This window comes from Elephantulus edwardii, unplaced genomic scaffold (assembly GCF_000299155.1).
Source record: "Elephantulus edwardii isolate Elephantulus edwardi_28Jun2011 unplaced genomic scaffold, EleEdw1.0 scaffold00015, whole genome shotgun sequence".
Classification (NCBI taxonomy): Eukaryota; Metazoa; Chordata; class Mammalia; order Macroscelidea; family Macroscelididae; genus Elephantulus; species Elephantulus edwardii.
Window position 1 is genome coordinate 2,310,474 of NW_006399765.1, and position 13,741 is coordinate 2,324,214.

The 13,741-nt window shown below is 42.7% G+C and overlaps 1 protein-coding gene across 1 annotated transcript in view; it reads left to right on the plus strand.

Moving 5' to 3' along the window:
• The window catches only part of LOC102859489, an 18,251-nt gene extending 10,746 nt beyond the window's left edge, over window positions 1–7,505 (plus strand). The window contains exons 3-5 of the mRNA XM_006881672.1: window positions 2,030–2,344; window positions 3,286–3,633; window positions 7,414–7,505. Of these exons, the coding sequence (XP_006881734.1) occupies window positions 2,030–2,344; window positions 3,286–3,633; window positions 7,414–7,505 (755 nt within the window). The remainder of the gene's footprint in view (window positions 1–2,029; window positions 2,345–3,285; window positions 3,634–7,413) is intronic.
• Window positions 7,506–13,741: the final 6,236 nt, after the last annotated feature.

The following is a 13,741-nucleotide window of genomic DNA, read 5'->3' on the forward strand; positions in this document are numbered from 1 at the left end:
CCCTCCCCAGATTCTCACCACAGCACTGCCATGTCCACACACACAGACCTACACACACACACACACACACACACACACACACACACACACTTGCTGAGGGCCCACTGTGTGCAGTATGCATCTGTACTGAGGGCCCACTGTGTGCAGCTCTGACCTGGACTTTGGAAACAAGCAGTTACCAACATGAACAGAATTTCTCTCCGTAAGCGTCAATTCTTTTCTTTCCAATGCAGAACGGATCTGGCCAGGGCAGAGGTGGGTGTGCATTTGTGTTGATATTTCAGAAACATCACACTGAACAGAAAGTCCTGAAAGGCATTTTCCCTATTGGAGCTGGGAGCCCTGGGTGAGAGATGTGGAGAAGGCTCATGTGTTGTGAACTCTGTGAGGGAACCCCATGTGATTCAGACTCCCATCCCCTAAGAACAGAAAACTCCAAGCCAGACCTGTTCATCTCAGAATGTCCTTACCCCAGAGACTAGCCTCCCATGTTTTGACTGGTCACCTGACACAGGGAGCTAAGAAGATACTTTAAAAAAAATGTGATTTTAACATTTTCAGAGAAGGTAGATTTTCATTCATTCATTGTTGTACGTTTTCCTCCCTCACCCTGTCTTCTCATATTCCTAGTTAACTTTTTTTTCATATTCATTCATTGCACAATTACCTACCTCCCCCCACCGCCAGTTCTCTTTGCAATGATATGTATCTTATTCTGGGCTGCTGTTGTAAGTATAATACCTAATCACATATTCATTTTAGACAGTTGTTTCTTTCATGTGTAAGAAGCTGCTTTTTAGTGTTCTGTGTCAGGCTGACCTCCCATCCCGTTTCCAATCCTCATGCATACACGGGGCGGAGGCTAGGGGTCTGCAGAGTGAGGAAGTGATGGCATCTGGACAAGAACCCAAATCTGAGCCAGGTCCACTGCTGCTGTGACATCACACACTCTGTACACAGAAAAGCCTGGTGCCCAGTTGTTGATGTTCTTGGGAATCCCACACCCAACACAATGAGACCTTGTCCATCGTTGCCCATCCTCGCAGGCTCTGCTGTGGGTGAGAACATTGCTGCGGTCATTGTGTCAATCCCTCCTGTTCAGGCCCGGCCGCCTGCTTTTCCAGGCTTGGCATCCTTGTCCAGGGACTGGGCCCTCCTGAGACTGCGGGAAAAGGGTGAAACAAGCCCAAAATAGCTCTTAGAAGGAAGGGTGGCTACTCTGGCTACACTTCTTCCTAGATAGATTTGTTTGTTCCTTTGACGTCTGTGATAGGTAGTCATTTTTCACAGACAACTAAGGACCCTCTGGCATTCTCACCTTGAAATCAAACCTCCAGGCGGTGTGGCAATACACTGACAAGTGGTTAGGTTACCTCTTAGAGTCTAAGAAAAGTATTGTGATTCTCTCCCTAGTCCTCTAGTACCTGACCTGTGGTTCTGCTCTCCCCTTTGTTACTAAGTGCCATTGAGTTGAGCACAAGCTGTAATGACGCTATGAACAACAGAACTGAACCCTGTCTTGTCCTGTGGCATCCTCACAATCTCTGACACACTCCAGTCCATTGCTACAGTCACTGTGTCAACTCACGTGGTTAAAGGGCTTCCTCTCCCTCACCGTCCATCCCCCCACCTTTCCAAGCATGATGTCCTTGCCTTAGAAGGAGGCAGGATTCAGGCTGGCCAGCCATGAACCTGTCCAGTTAGCACCCCCTACCTGGTCTGGTCATTAGGAGTCTAAGTCCACTTATGGCACCTAACAACAACAGTCTGACCAATCAGGAGAAGACAACATCTGGTGACATCAGCCCATGTGAGGGCACCATGGAGCAGCTCAGCCTTGGTCTCAGCCTAAAACTCCATGTCTGTTCCTCCACTCACTCATTTCTCTGTACCCTTGTGTCCTGTTCTGTGAGATAAAAACAGGGGCTCTTCCCTCTCAATGTTATTAGGAGGCTTAGAGAATATTCTGTAGGAAAAGTGTCACATACTAGTTGCTGATGGTGACTGTTACAAATACTCCTTTTTTTAGCCAAGCCCTCTGCCCCTGTGGTATCTGGCCCCTCAACAAGGGCCACCCCTGGGCACAGAGTGAGTTTCACCTGCCAGTCCCATGGCTTCTCCCCCCGAGATGTCACCCTGAAGTGGTTCAAAAATGGGAACGAGCTCCTGATCCACCAGGAAGAGGTGGTCCCAACGGACGACAGTGTCTCCTACAACGTCTCCAGCACAGCTCAGGTGATGCTGACCCAGGACGACGTCCACAGCCAGGTCATCTGTGAGGTGGCCCACACGACCCTGCAGGGCTCTCTCCGTGGGACAGCCAACTTGTCTGAGACCATCCGAGGTAGAGGACACTCATACCCAGCCCAGACCCTCATCCTGTTTTCCCACTGCCCGACACTTGTACTGTTGTGCCCACAAAATGCCCCTCAAAGAAGTCCAAAAACACGTCTGAAATTTCAAGAGCGTTTATTATATTATTTCCACGCTTGGAGACTTTTTTCCTTTCTCAGGGAGGTGGTGAAGGAAAAAAAGCCCCGAGTTTCCCCTCCCACTTGTTTTTATAGCTTTTTCTTGAGTGCCCCTGCTAGGGCAAAGAGATTGGTGGGGTGGGGGATCAGTCATTTGGTCGGCTTTTGACGGGCTGGTTACTCTGCCCGCCTTTACTCTTTTTGTGTCACGTAGACACTAGTTAATTTCTTACTTTTCAAGGACAGACCAGGCTTTTCCCAGGGCACTCATGTTTGCCCTAAGCTAAGAATTTTTATGGCCCGCTTCTGCCTCTAGCGTTATTGGGGGTTTATAAAAAATGGGGTTTCTGTCCCTTCAGTACCATCATCTACCCTCCATCGATCCTGGTGCTCCACAGTCTTACTGATTGTTAAGTAAATAGCTATACTCGGCCAATTTTACCAATTTACCAATAACAGCAGCAATAATTACACATTGACTACATGCTAAGCTACTATGTGCTTGGTGATGTCACTTATTTTGCTACTATAATACTATTCTCAGAATAAGAACCTGTTGGTTTTATTGCTATTACTCTACTAGAAGCTGTCATTCTTTGAGTCCCTGCTGTGTGCTATCACTGTGCCTGGTGACACCAGTCATTAGATAAAGAATATGCGCATTGTATGGTCCCCCTGCATGCCTGCCACCGCCCCGGGTGACTCCTTTGCCACGGGTGACTCCTTTGCCACGATGGTGGGAGCTCCCCGCTCTCAAGCCCCCTCTGTGATCTGTGTTCCTTAAGGTCAGAGCTTCTGCTCTGTGCTCTTTCAGTTCCGCCCACCTTGGAGGTTACACAACTACCCCATGGGAACCAGGTGAACGCCACCTGCCAGGTGAAGAAGTTCTACCCCAAGAGCCTAAACTTGACCTGGTTGGAGAATGGAAATGTGTCCCGAGCACATTCCGCTTCGATCCTCACCGAGGACAAAGATGGGACCTATAACCTGAAGAGCTGGACCCTGGTGAAGTCATCTGCCCTCAGGGAGCATGTGGTGCTCACCTGCCAGGTGGTGCATGACGGGCAGCCAGTGGTCACCAAGCAGCTGACCCTGACGCGCACAGAGCCGCAGAAGAACGAGAACACAGACACGCCCTCTGGTGAGTCTTTCACGTCTCCTCATCTGCCTTTTAAAAAACTTGTATCCTAATTTTACTTCTATTTTCATGTTAAGATCATTGCTGTTTTGTTTCTAAGTAGTCAAATTCTTATTGTCATTAGACTTAAACAAGCTCATCTTAATACATGTCAACCTCCTGTGACTGAATAAAACTTCCCTGATGGGAATTCTGTTCTGTAATTTTTGTGAGAACAGATGGTCAGGTTTTTCTTCTGTGGACCTACTGAAGGTTGGATTAAGTCAGCTACCCGTTCAGTTAAGAGTCAAGGCTTACCCTTTCCACCACCGTGGTATTATAGTCAAATCTCAAATCAAACTCAACATACAAAGCAATTAGCAGAAAAGTATCTTGATACAAGTGTTTCAGCTATGACCAATAAAGAGGTCACTATTTGAAATTAATTAATGGAGAAGATAATGTTAACAAAGAATAAAAGCAATTCTTAAAAGACCAGAAGTTAATCGTATAAATAAAACATAGGCTACGTGGAAATATTCACTAGTTATCCTCAAGACCAGATGGGAAATGACAGAAGCAAGAATGAGTAAGGTAAAGGTATTCCCTGTATTGTGGAGCAGGTAATGTGCTCAGCTGCCTACAGAAAGCCTATCAGTTTGAGTCCACCCACAGGTGCCTTGGGACAAAGGTCTGGCACTCAGCTTCTGCCGTTGAAAACTATTTGGAGTCCAAAGATGGAATGTCGCCATACACTTGGTACCAGCAGTCAGGAGGTCAGGAGATGTATTGCACTGGAAAAGCCTGCAGCCAGATATCTCTCCAAATTATTGAGGAGCAATGATGTCACCTTGAGGACAAAGGTGTGCTTGATTCAGACCATGTCTTTTAAGTCACTTGCTATGCACCTGAGAGCTGGACCATGACTGAAGCGATAAAAGAAGATTAAAACTGTGATCTTGAAGAAGAGTGATCAAGATCTATATCCAGGACTGTCGAAAGAACAAACAGATATGTCTTGGAGAACATGCATCCAGGAGTGCTCCTTGAGGAAAAGATGATGAAACTTGTCTCACATACTTTGGTCATGTTTCCAGGAGAGGTTAGTCCTTGGAGAGGGACAACATGCTTGGAAAGGCAGAGAGAGGGCAAAAGAGAGGAAGACCCTTGACCGGGTGGGTTGACATGCTGACTGTGGAAAAGGGCTTGGGTGTGTCTGAGATTGCGAGGATGGCACGAGATACAACAGGGTTCCCATCAGTTGTTCTTAGGGTCACAATGAGTTGTACTCAACCTGACAGCACCTACCACCAATAAACACAGATGGGATCACCCGGAGCCAGAATCCACATCAACTGATGCTGATAAGAGAAACAAATTATCTAACCTGCAGAACCAAGAGGAAAAAAAGGTTCAAAACAAGTGGTTTTCCTGTGGGAGAATGAGAAGTGGGACATAAAGGTCACTTAAAGAAATACTATTTGAAAATTTCCCTGTTAAACAAAATAAATGTAAAAATCAAGAAGCTTGGGGGAGCCTTGGGAGGGGAGAAAAGTGCAAAAATGAATAAGTGGAAATTCAAAGTATCAGTAAATTTTCATTGAAATTAATAATAAATATAAAATAACATTAAAAAATTAAACTTGAAAATGAGAAGAAAAAATCAAGAAGCTGAGAGAATTCTAACACAGCTGGTGTACATTACAATGAATTTTCAAGTTCACACACTCAAAGAGAAAGAAGAGAAGAGCAGAAATGACATGTGACTTCTCACTGAAAGAAGGAGGGCTCATGGCAACAGTAAAGTACTAAAAGAGAAAAAAAATTTTCTAGTAACAGTAGAATTCTATAGCCTATTCACATAGCCTTTATAAGGAAGGAGAAAGAGATTCTGGGCAAATTTTGAAACATAGAATATGAAATTTATAATCTGCTCTGGAAGAAAACCTAAAGGAACTTCATAGGACTGAGAAAAAACATATTTCTACTTCTGCATGCTTTTCCTCCCTGTTTCAGGCAACTTTTTGTTCAAAGTTATACACACCAGGAACTAGACTCGGGGACTTTTACGAGATGTTAAAGACATCCTGTCATTAGCATCAGACCAGATGCTTGTCCTAAATTGATTTCTATGAATTGAACTCCCCATTCTCCCGTTCAGGTGTAAAAATCTGTTCCATTTAGGATGAGGTTGCCTATCTCTGACTAGTCATTATCCTCCACACTTAAAATTGTAAGCCTGTGACCTTGTGAACTAGGATATACTTTGTGCTTGTGTTTTCTTGCTAATAGTACTGAGAGCCTTGCTTTTGTATTGAATACTCTTTCCTTCCTGGTTTTTTGTTGTGATTTTAGAAGCATATTTGGAGCTAAATAACTCTAGGCCATTGTGCTCAGTCATTTGAGGATTCTTGTGTGCACTATTCAACCTGTCTCTATCTGCATTTCAGGGTCTCTAAGTATAACCAGCCATTTCTCTTAAGTCTTGGAGAGGGTGCAGCCAGAGTGTTTTCTGGATAAAAAGAAGATGCTGCTTCACCTCACATACTTCAGGGATGTTGCTAGGAGAGAGTATTCCTTGGAGAAGGACATGATGTTCAGAAAGGCAGAAGTCGGTAAAGGAAATGAAGGCTCTCAACCAGATGGATTGACATTGTGACTGCTGCAATGGCCTCTAATGTGTCAGGAAGAGTGAAGATGGCACAGGATGGGACAGGGTTCAGATCTGTCGTTCACAGGGTCATTATGGGTCGTTCTCAACTCGATGGCACCTAACAACAATATGTATAACAAAATTAGTTGCTTTTGAGTCAATTCTGGCTCATGGAGACCCCATGCACTGCAGATTACAGCTCTGCTGCAGAGAGTGCTCCTGGCTGCTACCTGCTGGGATCCAATCACTAGGCCTTTCTTCTGAGACTCCTCGGTGTGGACCCAGTCAGCCCATCTTTCCACTACAGTTCTAATGTCTAACTGTTTCAACACCCTAGGATTCCTCTCAGGATTCCACTACTTCCAGATCATGGTCCTGTATTTAATAAGGACCATTTGAGAACAAACCTAATCTCTGTTTCATTTTAAAACAAAACAAAACAAAAAAGCAAACGAACAAGAATAATTCTAACAATATATAAGTGAGGTTCTCTAGACTCGAATTTCTGTATCTAACAAAAAGGGAGCAGGTGGCTTCTGCTCTGGGACAATGTGGTCTGGGTCATGTTTGAGGACCAACCCTAACACGACACTCTGTTTCTTTGACCTATCACTAGGATTCATTAAGAAAGGCTGCACTGAGGACATCCTCAACTCCCTGGTATAGAGCCTTGTACCTCAGACACTGAAATCTGCCCTTACCTGCAGTGTCCACATTCACTTCCTAGATAATGAGTGGTTGAACCTGCCTTTGCTCAAGAACAGTATTTGGATCGCTATCCTAAACAGCAAGAATGATCTATTTCAATAGGATTGAGTCCATTAATCTTCTGACCCATTAATTGAGTCCCAGTTACCTAAGCTCTGAACCTCATAGGACTGGGGATATAATCCATGTCCGATGGGGCCATGAGCACCAAGTAGGTAAACCCCATATTACACTGACAGGCTACTCAATCCATGTTCTCCTCACACTTTCCCTCTTGGAAGACACCTGGCTATTGATAAGGTCATGAGAATGAGGACAAGTAGGACTCTGGTTCAAAGGCTGAAGACATCAGTGGACACAGGAAGCTCAAAGGTAGTTAGGAGCCCTGGGATTGGTCTCCTGAGTGCCTTCTCTAACCACTCCCTTTGCCGGTTGATTTCCAGTCTCAAAGCCCTATGATCCACTCCCCCTCCTTGGAGGTCTCCTCCTGGGCTTCAAAGTGCTGCTGGTGCTTGGTGTCTCTGTCCTCTATGTCTACAGGAAACAGAAGTCCTGAATGTAAGTTGTGGGGGAAGCTTCATGAAGAGAGAGCAGGCCAACGTCTGTCACAGAAAGGGGAAAGGTCAGCAGGAAGGGCCAGTCCTGTGACAAGTTTCATATGTGACACATTATCAGGTCCCCCCTGGAGTAAAGAGAGGTGCCACACTCTTTTCCAATCCCTCAGAATCTTGTGAATTCATCTTAGATGTACTCAGGTTGCAGGCTGAATGTGGATCCAGAGGGAAATGAATTAGATCAAAGGGTTTCTAAGGGACATCTTAAGGCCTTAAATGTTGCAAGAGGAAAATGGTAGAGAGGGGCGGTGTGAGGGGCAATGGAATGGAGATCACACCCAGATTATTTTGATGTTGGTGCTCCGTGGGGGCAAAACAGAATCCACCACATTTGAGAGTAGGACTGAGAACCCTGGGTTGGCTGGTGTGAGAGTTATCTTACCAATGTGCTATGTGGCTAAGAGCTCAGGACTGGAGAAGGAGAGACAGGATTTAGTGAAGAATGGTAATATTGGCATTTCTCCCAAGGGCTTATTATTCCCAGACATCTGTCATCCCAGGAAGACAGTATCTGAAGACACTGGGAATTCAGGAAACATTTCTTCTTCTTTTTTTAATTAATTTATTTCTTTTTCATTTCAATGAACATCTACAGAGATTTTGGAATTCCATTCATTCATTGTTGCACTTTTCTCCCCGCCCACCGCACCCCCTCCCCATTTGCTCCTCTCCTTGAAAAGCAAAAGAAAAACTTCTTCATTACTACACTATCCCCACACACACTCCACCCCCACCCCAAATAGAATCCATTCTGCAATCCTCATTCCGTACTCTTATGATAAACATAATGCCCTAAAATATAATATTTTAAACTATTCTCTCCCTCATAGACTTCAATGCAGTAAACATAATTTATCCAGTTTTTCTCAGTATTACCCCTACCCCGATGTCAGCCTCATTCTACAACAGTGGCACCATATAGCATTTGTCCCTTTGCAGGAAACACTTCTTAATAATGAACAGGTAATGAATTATCGTTCTATTTCCTCTAGGTCCTTTCTTCCTCCTCAGATGAGTTGGGCTGAGGGAAGGTTCCAGATCTAAATATCTACAGACTCTGCTCCATGTGCTTCCCTGCCCTGGACACATGCCTGCACACACTCTCTAACTGCTGCTTCTCATGGTCCTTGAATACTCCAGGGATGTGTTTTGGGAATTGACTAAGGAATGAATCACTCCACTTCCTTAGAACCTGAGATGAAGTCCAGTTTCCTAACCATATCAAGAGCTGTCACCTTGAATGCTGTGAAACTTGGCATGGACCATAAACACATGATATGCTCTGAAGAATTCTCGCCTCCTGGATTCCTGCTTCTCTCTAACTACCAGCCTTCCTTCTGAACAGAAGTGGATCCCTGTTCCTATTTTCCAAAAGAAAAATTCTTTTCTCCTTCTTTGCCCAAGTGCCCAACTCCTTTAACCCAGACTTTATTTTTCCACCCCTCTCTGTTATGGAAACATTAGGTTTTTATAGCATCTATTTTATTCCTTATCCTATTGGTCATGACAAATGTTATGAAAATCCAAAAGCTTCCTATACCTCATATTTAATTCCACCGTTAAGATGTTTATATGGAGGGTTAGCTTTATAAATGTTTAACCATTGATTGTCTAAAAGGAAATAAACCCCAGAAAGTCTCATTTGTAGCAACTGCCAATTCTGGAGTATAAATATTTCCATCATGGTCAACTTCAATCTGTTATTTTTGTTATGTGACAGAGTCACCTGTGACTCATAGCAACCTTATGTACAAAAGCTCTGACCTCTACAGTATCCTGAGCCAGTTTTACTGACTCCAACACACCTACCCCCATTGCCCCAGTTACCATGTCAATTCACCTCATCCAGGGTATTTCTCTCTGTGCTGTCCCTTCACCCTTTCAAGCATGATGTCCTCTCCAAGGACTGGTCCCTCCTCACCATATGCCCAATGTATGTGAGACAGAGATTCAAAATTCTTGCCTTCAAGGAGAATCTAGGTTTTACTCTCTCTGAGACAGACCTATTTTTTTTTTCTCCTGGCAGTCCATGGTATATTCAATACTCTTCTCCAGCAGCCCAACACAAAGGCACAAATTCTTCTTCTGTCATTTTTAGTCATGTTCAGCTCTCTGATGCAAAGCAATTAATTGCAAAGACCATGACCTGGATCAGGCATGCCTTAGTCCTAGACTGACATCATCACTCTTTAACACCTTGGAAATGTCCCTGACAGTAGACTTCCCAAATGCAATACATCCTTTGATTTCCTGACTGCTGGTGCCACGAGTGTTGATGGTGGAGCCAGGCAAGCTGTAATTGTTAACAACTCCAATCTCTTCTCCATCTAATATAGTGCTGCCAGTTAGCCTGGTGGTGAGAATACTTGTCTTCTTGATATTAAGCTTCAGTCTTAATTGAAGATTACAATCCTTTATCTTCTGCAGCAAATGCTTCAGATCCTCCTCAGTTTCAGGGAGCAAGTTTGTGTCATCTGCATAGTGCAGTTTGTTGACAAGCCTTCTTCTAATCCTGATGCCACACTCCTCTTCATAAAGTCCAGCCCCCTGAATAATCCCTTCCACATACATATTGAAAAGATATCGAGACAACATACATGCCTTATGCACTCCTTTCCTGATTTTGAACCATACAGTGTTTCCTTGCTCTCTTTTGATCACTGCCTCCTGGTCCAAGTATAAGTTTCGTATGAACACAATGAAGAGTTCTGGGATTCCCATTTTTCTCAAGTTTAGCCACAATTTTTTGTGACACAGTCAAATGCCTTTGCATAGTCAGTGAATTCAATAGTCAGTAGACATTCCTCGATATTCTTTGCCTTCAGCCAGTATCAACTGACATTGGTGACCTATCATCTGTGCCCTGGCACCATGTCTCAGGCTATTCTCTGCACCCTCAATCACCTTTCAGTTGACTAGAAACTCAGTGTTTTCTGGCATCCAGACTCGAACCTTCTGCTGGACTGGCAGAAGAAATTGCATTCCTGCTCAGACACCCTGCCTCCACTCACCACAGCAATGGCAGGAGAACCAACCAGTCATCCACCCCACAGCCCCCATCAAAGACTCTCCTTCTCTTTCATTTATTTTAGATTTTTTCCCCCATCACTTTAAAATTTATGTATTCCTCTTTCTCCTCCATTTCTTTTTCCTTTATTGGCCTAATAGTAAGGATTTCTGTTTTCTCGATGTTGTGATGTAATTCATACTGAAGACTGCAGTCCTTGATCCTCTGCAGCAAACACCTCAGTTCCTCCTCACTTTTAGCAAGCAAGGTTGTGTCATCTGCTAACACAAGTTGTTGAAAGATTAGGAACTGCCTAAAAGCAATTTGCATAGCCCTGTCACATTGCTCAGTCAGATATGCTAAACAAAATAACACAAAGACAACATCACTACAATGTTTTGGAAGCACAGATAACTTTAGAGCCTTCCCACCACACACACACACACAGAGCCAAGATGGCTCTAGCAGGTGAACAAAATAGAACCAGAAAATCTTACAGAGAAAGAAATGTTCTTGGAATTTGTAATGAGGAACTAAAGGAGATAAAATGTAAGTACCATCACCTGAGGAAAAAGGATGGAAGCCAATGGAAAACATGGCAAAACTCTAGAAGAATTTTAAAAGCTTAGACTAAATATACAAAATAAACAGAAAATTGGAAACTATACAAAAACAGCAAATTGAAACTCAGAAAATTAGAACTAAAATTTTATAAATAGATAACACATTGGAAAGACAAAAGAGCCATCAGTTCTTAAGGAGGACAACAAGTACAATGTAAAAAGAGGGAATACATAGTGTAGTTACAGGATTCCAAAATGGGAGGGTGGCCAAGCCATTTCATAAGAAAGTGCACGGGTCTAAACTCTCTCTCGAGATTTCTAGTTTCTGAAATGCACGGGCGGGTAAGCTATGAGTTGGTGTCAACCCTAGAGTGCATAAAATGACACCAAACAGGGCAGAAAGAAATGAAATAGAAAAACAAGAGAGAAAATCAACAAAACCAGAATTTGGTTCTTGGAGATGATTAATTAAAAATAAAGCCAAGCCACTAGCAAATCTAAGAAAAGAGTAAGATGGAAGCAACATGAATAAGATATGAAATGAGTGGCATCATCAAAGAACCAACAGAAACAAAGAGGACTTTGACAAAGAAACTACACTCCAACAATTTAATTTGAAAATCTACAACTGCTTATTTTACCCAACTCAGAGGCAGAAAATTTAAACAGATATATTACAAAAGAAGGAATTTAATAGTCATAATAAAGCTCCTAAGCGAAAAAAGTCCTGATCCAGACAGCTCCACTGTTGAATTTTATCAAACCATCAGGGAAGACCTGATTCCAATTCTATTAATACAATTTGAGCTATAGAAAAACATGGAATATTCCTAAATTCATTTTACCTTAACCATGATTCCAAAATCTTACAAAAACACCACTAAAAAGGTAAATGATACCTAGTAACAATAGCAAAGTTCAGCAGAGAAGCAAGCAACAAATGCTAGATATGTTGTGGAGAGATTGGAACTCTTACTCACTGCTGGTAGGATTGTAAAATGGTACAACCACTATAGAAGATGGTCTGGTGCAGTCTCAGAAAGTTGGAAATAGAAATACCATTTGACCTAGCAATTCCACTCCTGGGAATATACCCTAAAGAAATCAGAACCACAACGCAAACAGATGCATGTACTCCATGTTTATTGGTGAACTATTCACAATAGCAAAGAAATGGAAGCAACCCAAGTCCCCATCAATAATTGAATGTCTAGAAAACTATGGTACATCCACACAATGGAATATTACACAGCAGTGAAAAACTATGAACCCATAAAACATTACACAACATGGAGGAGCCTTGAGGGCATTATGCTAAGTGAAATATCTCAGTTACAAAAGTATAAATATTTCATAACACTGATCTTATTAAATAGGACAGATTCTGGGAGTTAGGGAAGAAGTGGGTAAAGAGCAGATAGATGATGAACACTTCATTAGAAGATTTGAGGATAGTGAAGATTGAAATCTGTGTATCTTGACCTAAATTTTTCTGTGCATCTCTGATTCTCTTCTTTGTTCTGGACATGGAGAGATCAACAGTTTCTTCTTAATTGTCCTTGAAAGTGACTACTCACCAAAATAGGAAGTAAAACGTAGTTTTTGTGCCCTGAGTTATACTATTTGACATTGATATCCACTGTGGGTATTGTCCTCTATCCCAGGACTAGCAACACATTCCCTGGGAGAAATTGGTTTTGATTAAGGAGTTTACATTACTTCTATGCCTTTTTTTCTCCAATGTATGTGAATATAGTTATAGCATATACGAATAGGAATATAGAATTAATATCTAACAAGTCTGGGTGTGATTATGAATGTAGTCTCTTTAAACCACCTGAGCTCTTGTGGTCTAGTGGTAAGAAGCTGTTCTGCAATCCTGAAAGCACGTGGTTCGAATCCACCGGATGCTCCATTGGCAAAAGACTGACAATTTCCTCCAGTGAGATTAACCGCCCCTGAAAACCCATCGGAGGGTCAGCTATGGGTCAGTTCCAACTTGATGGTACACAACAACACCAGCACCACTATGTTCAGCTTACGTGTTTGCCTAAATATCCATTTTTTGATGAATGTTATTACCAATACTCTATGATATGTGTTCAGTAATGTTTAACTTTCATTTCTGTATCTCGCGTGTCTTCCTTTTTCCTAGTGATACTGTGCTGATCACAGCTTATGTTCTATTGCTTTTCTACTTTCTACTTACTCAATTTAATGTGTGTCTCTAATGTAGTTTGATCATTTAGGGAGTTTAGTGGTTTAGTTGTAACGGGTGAGTTTTCTTGCACTGTAATTCCACAGTTACATGGTTTGAATCCACCAGATGCTCTTCTGGAGAAGGAGGGGCAATCTCCTCCTGTCCCAGTCAGATCGATCTGACAGTACACACGTACAAAATAATAAAATAAAATTAGTTTAAAAAAAAAGGAATGAGTTGTCAACCCAGCGGGACAAGGCTCAAATGTGCCAGCTGCTCTGCAGTAGAAAGCTGGGTGCTCTCCTCCCGTGTGATTTACGGCCTCTGAAAATGGCTGGAGGTTAGCAAGAGTCAGTTCTGACTTGTCAGTACACAAAGACAATATCTAGTTACTGATTTAGTTAGAAG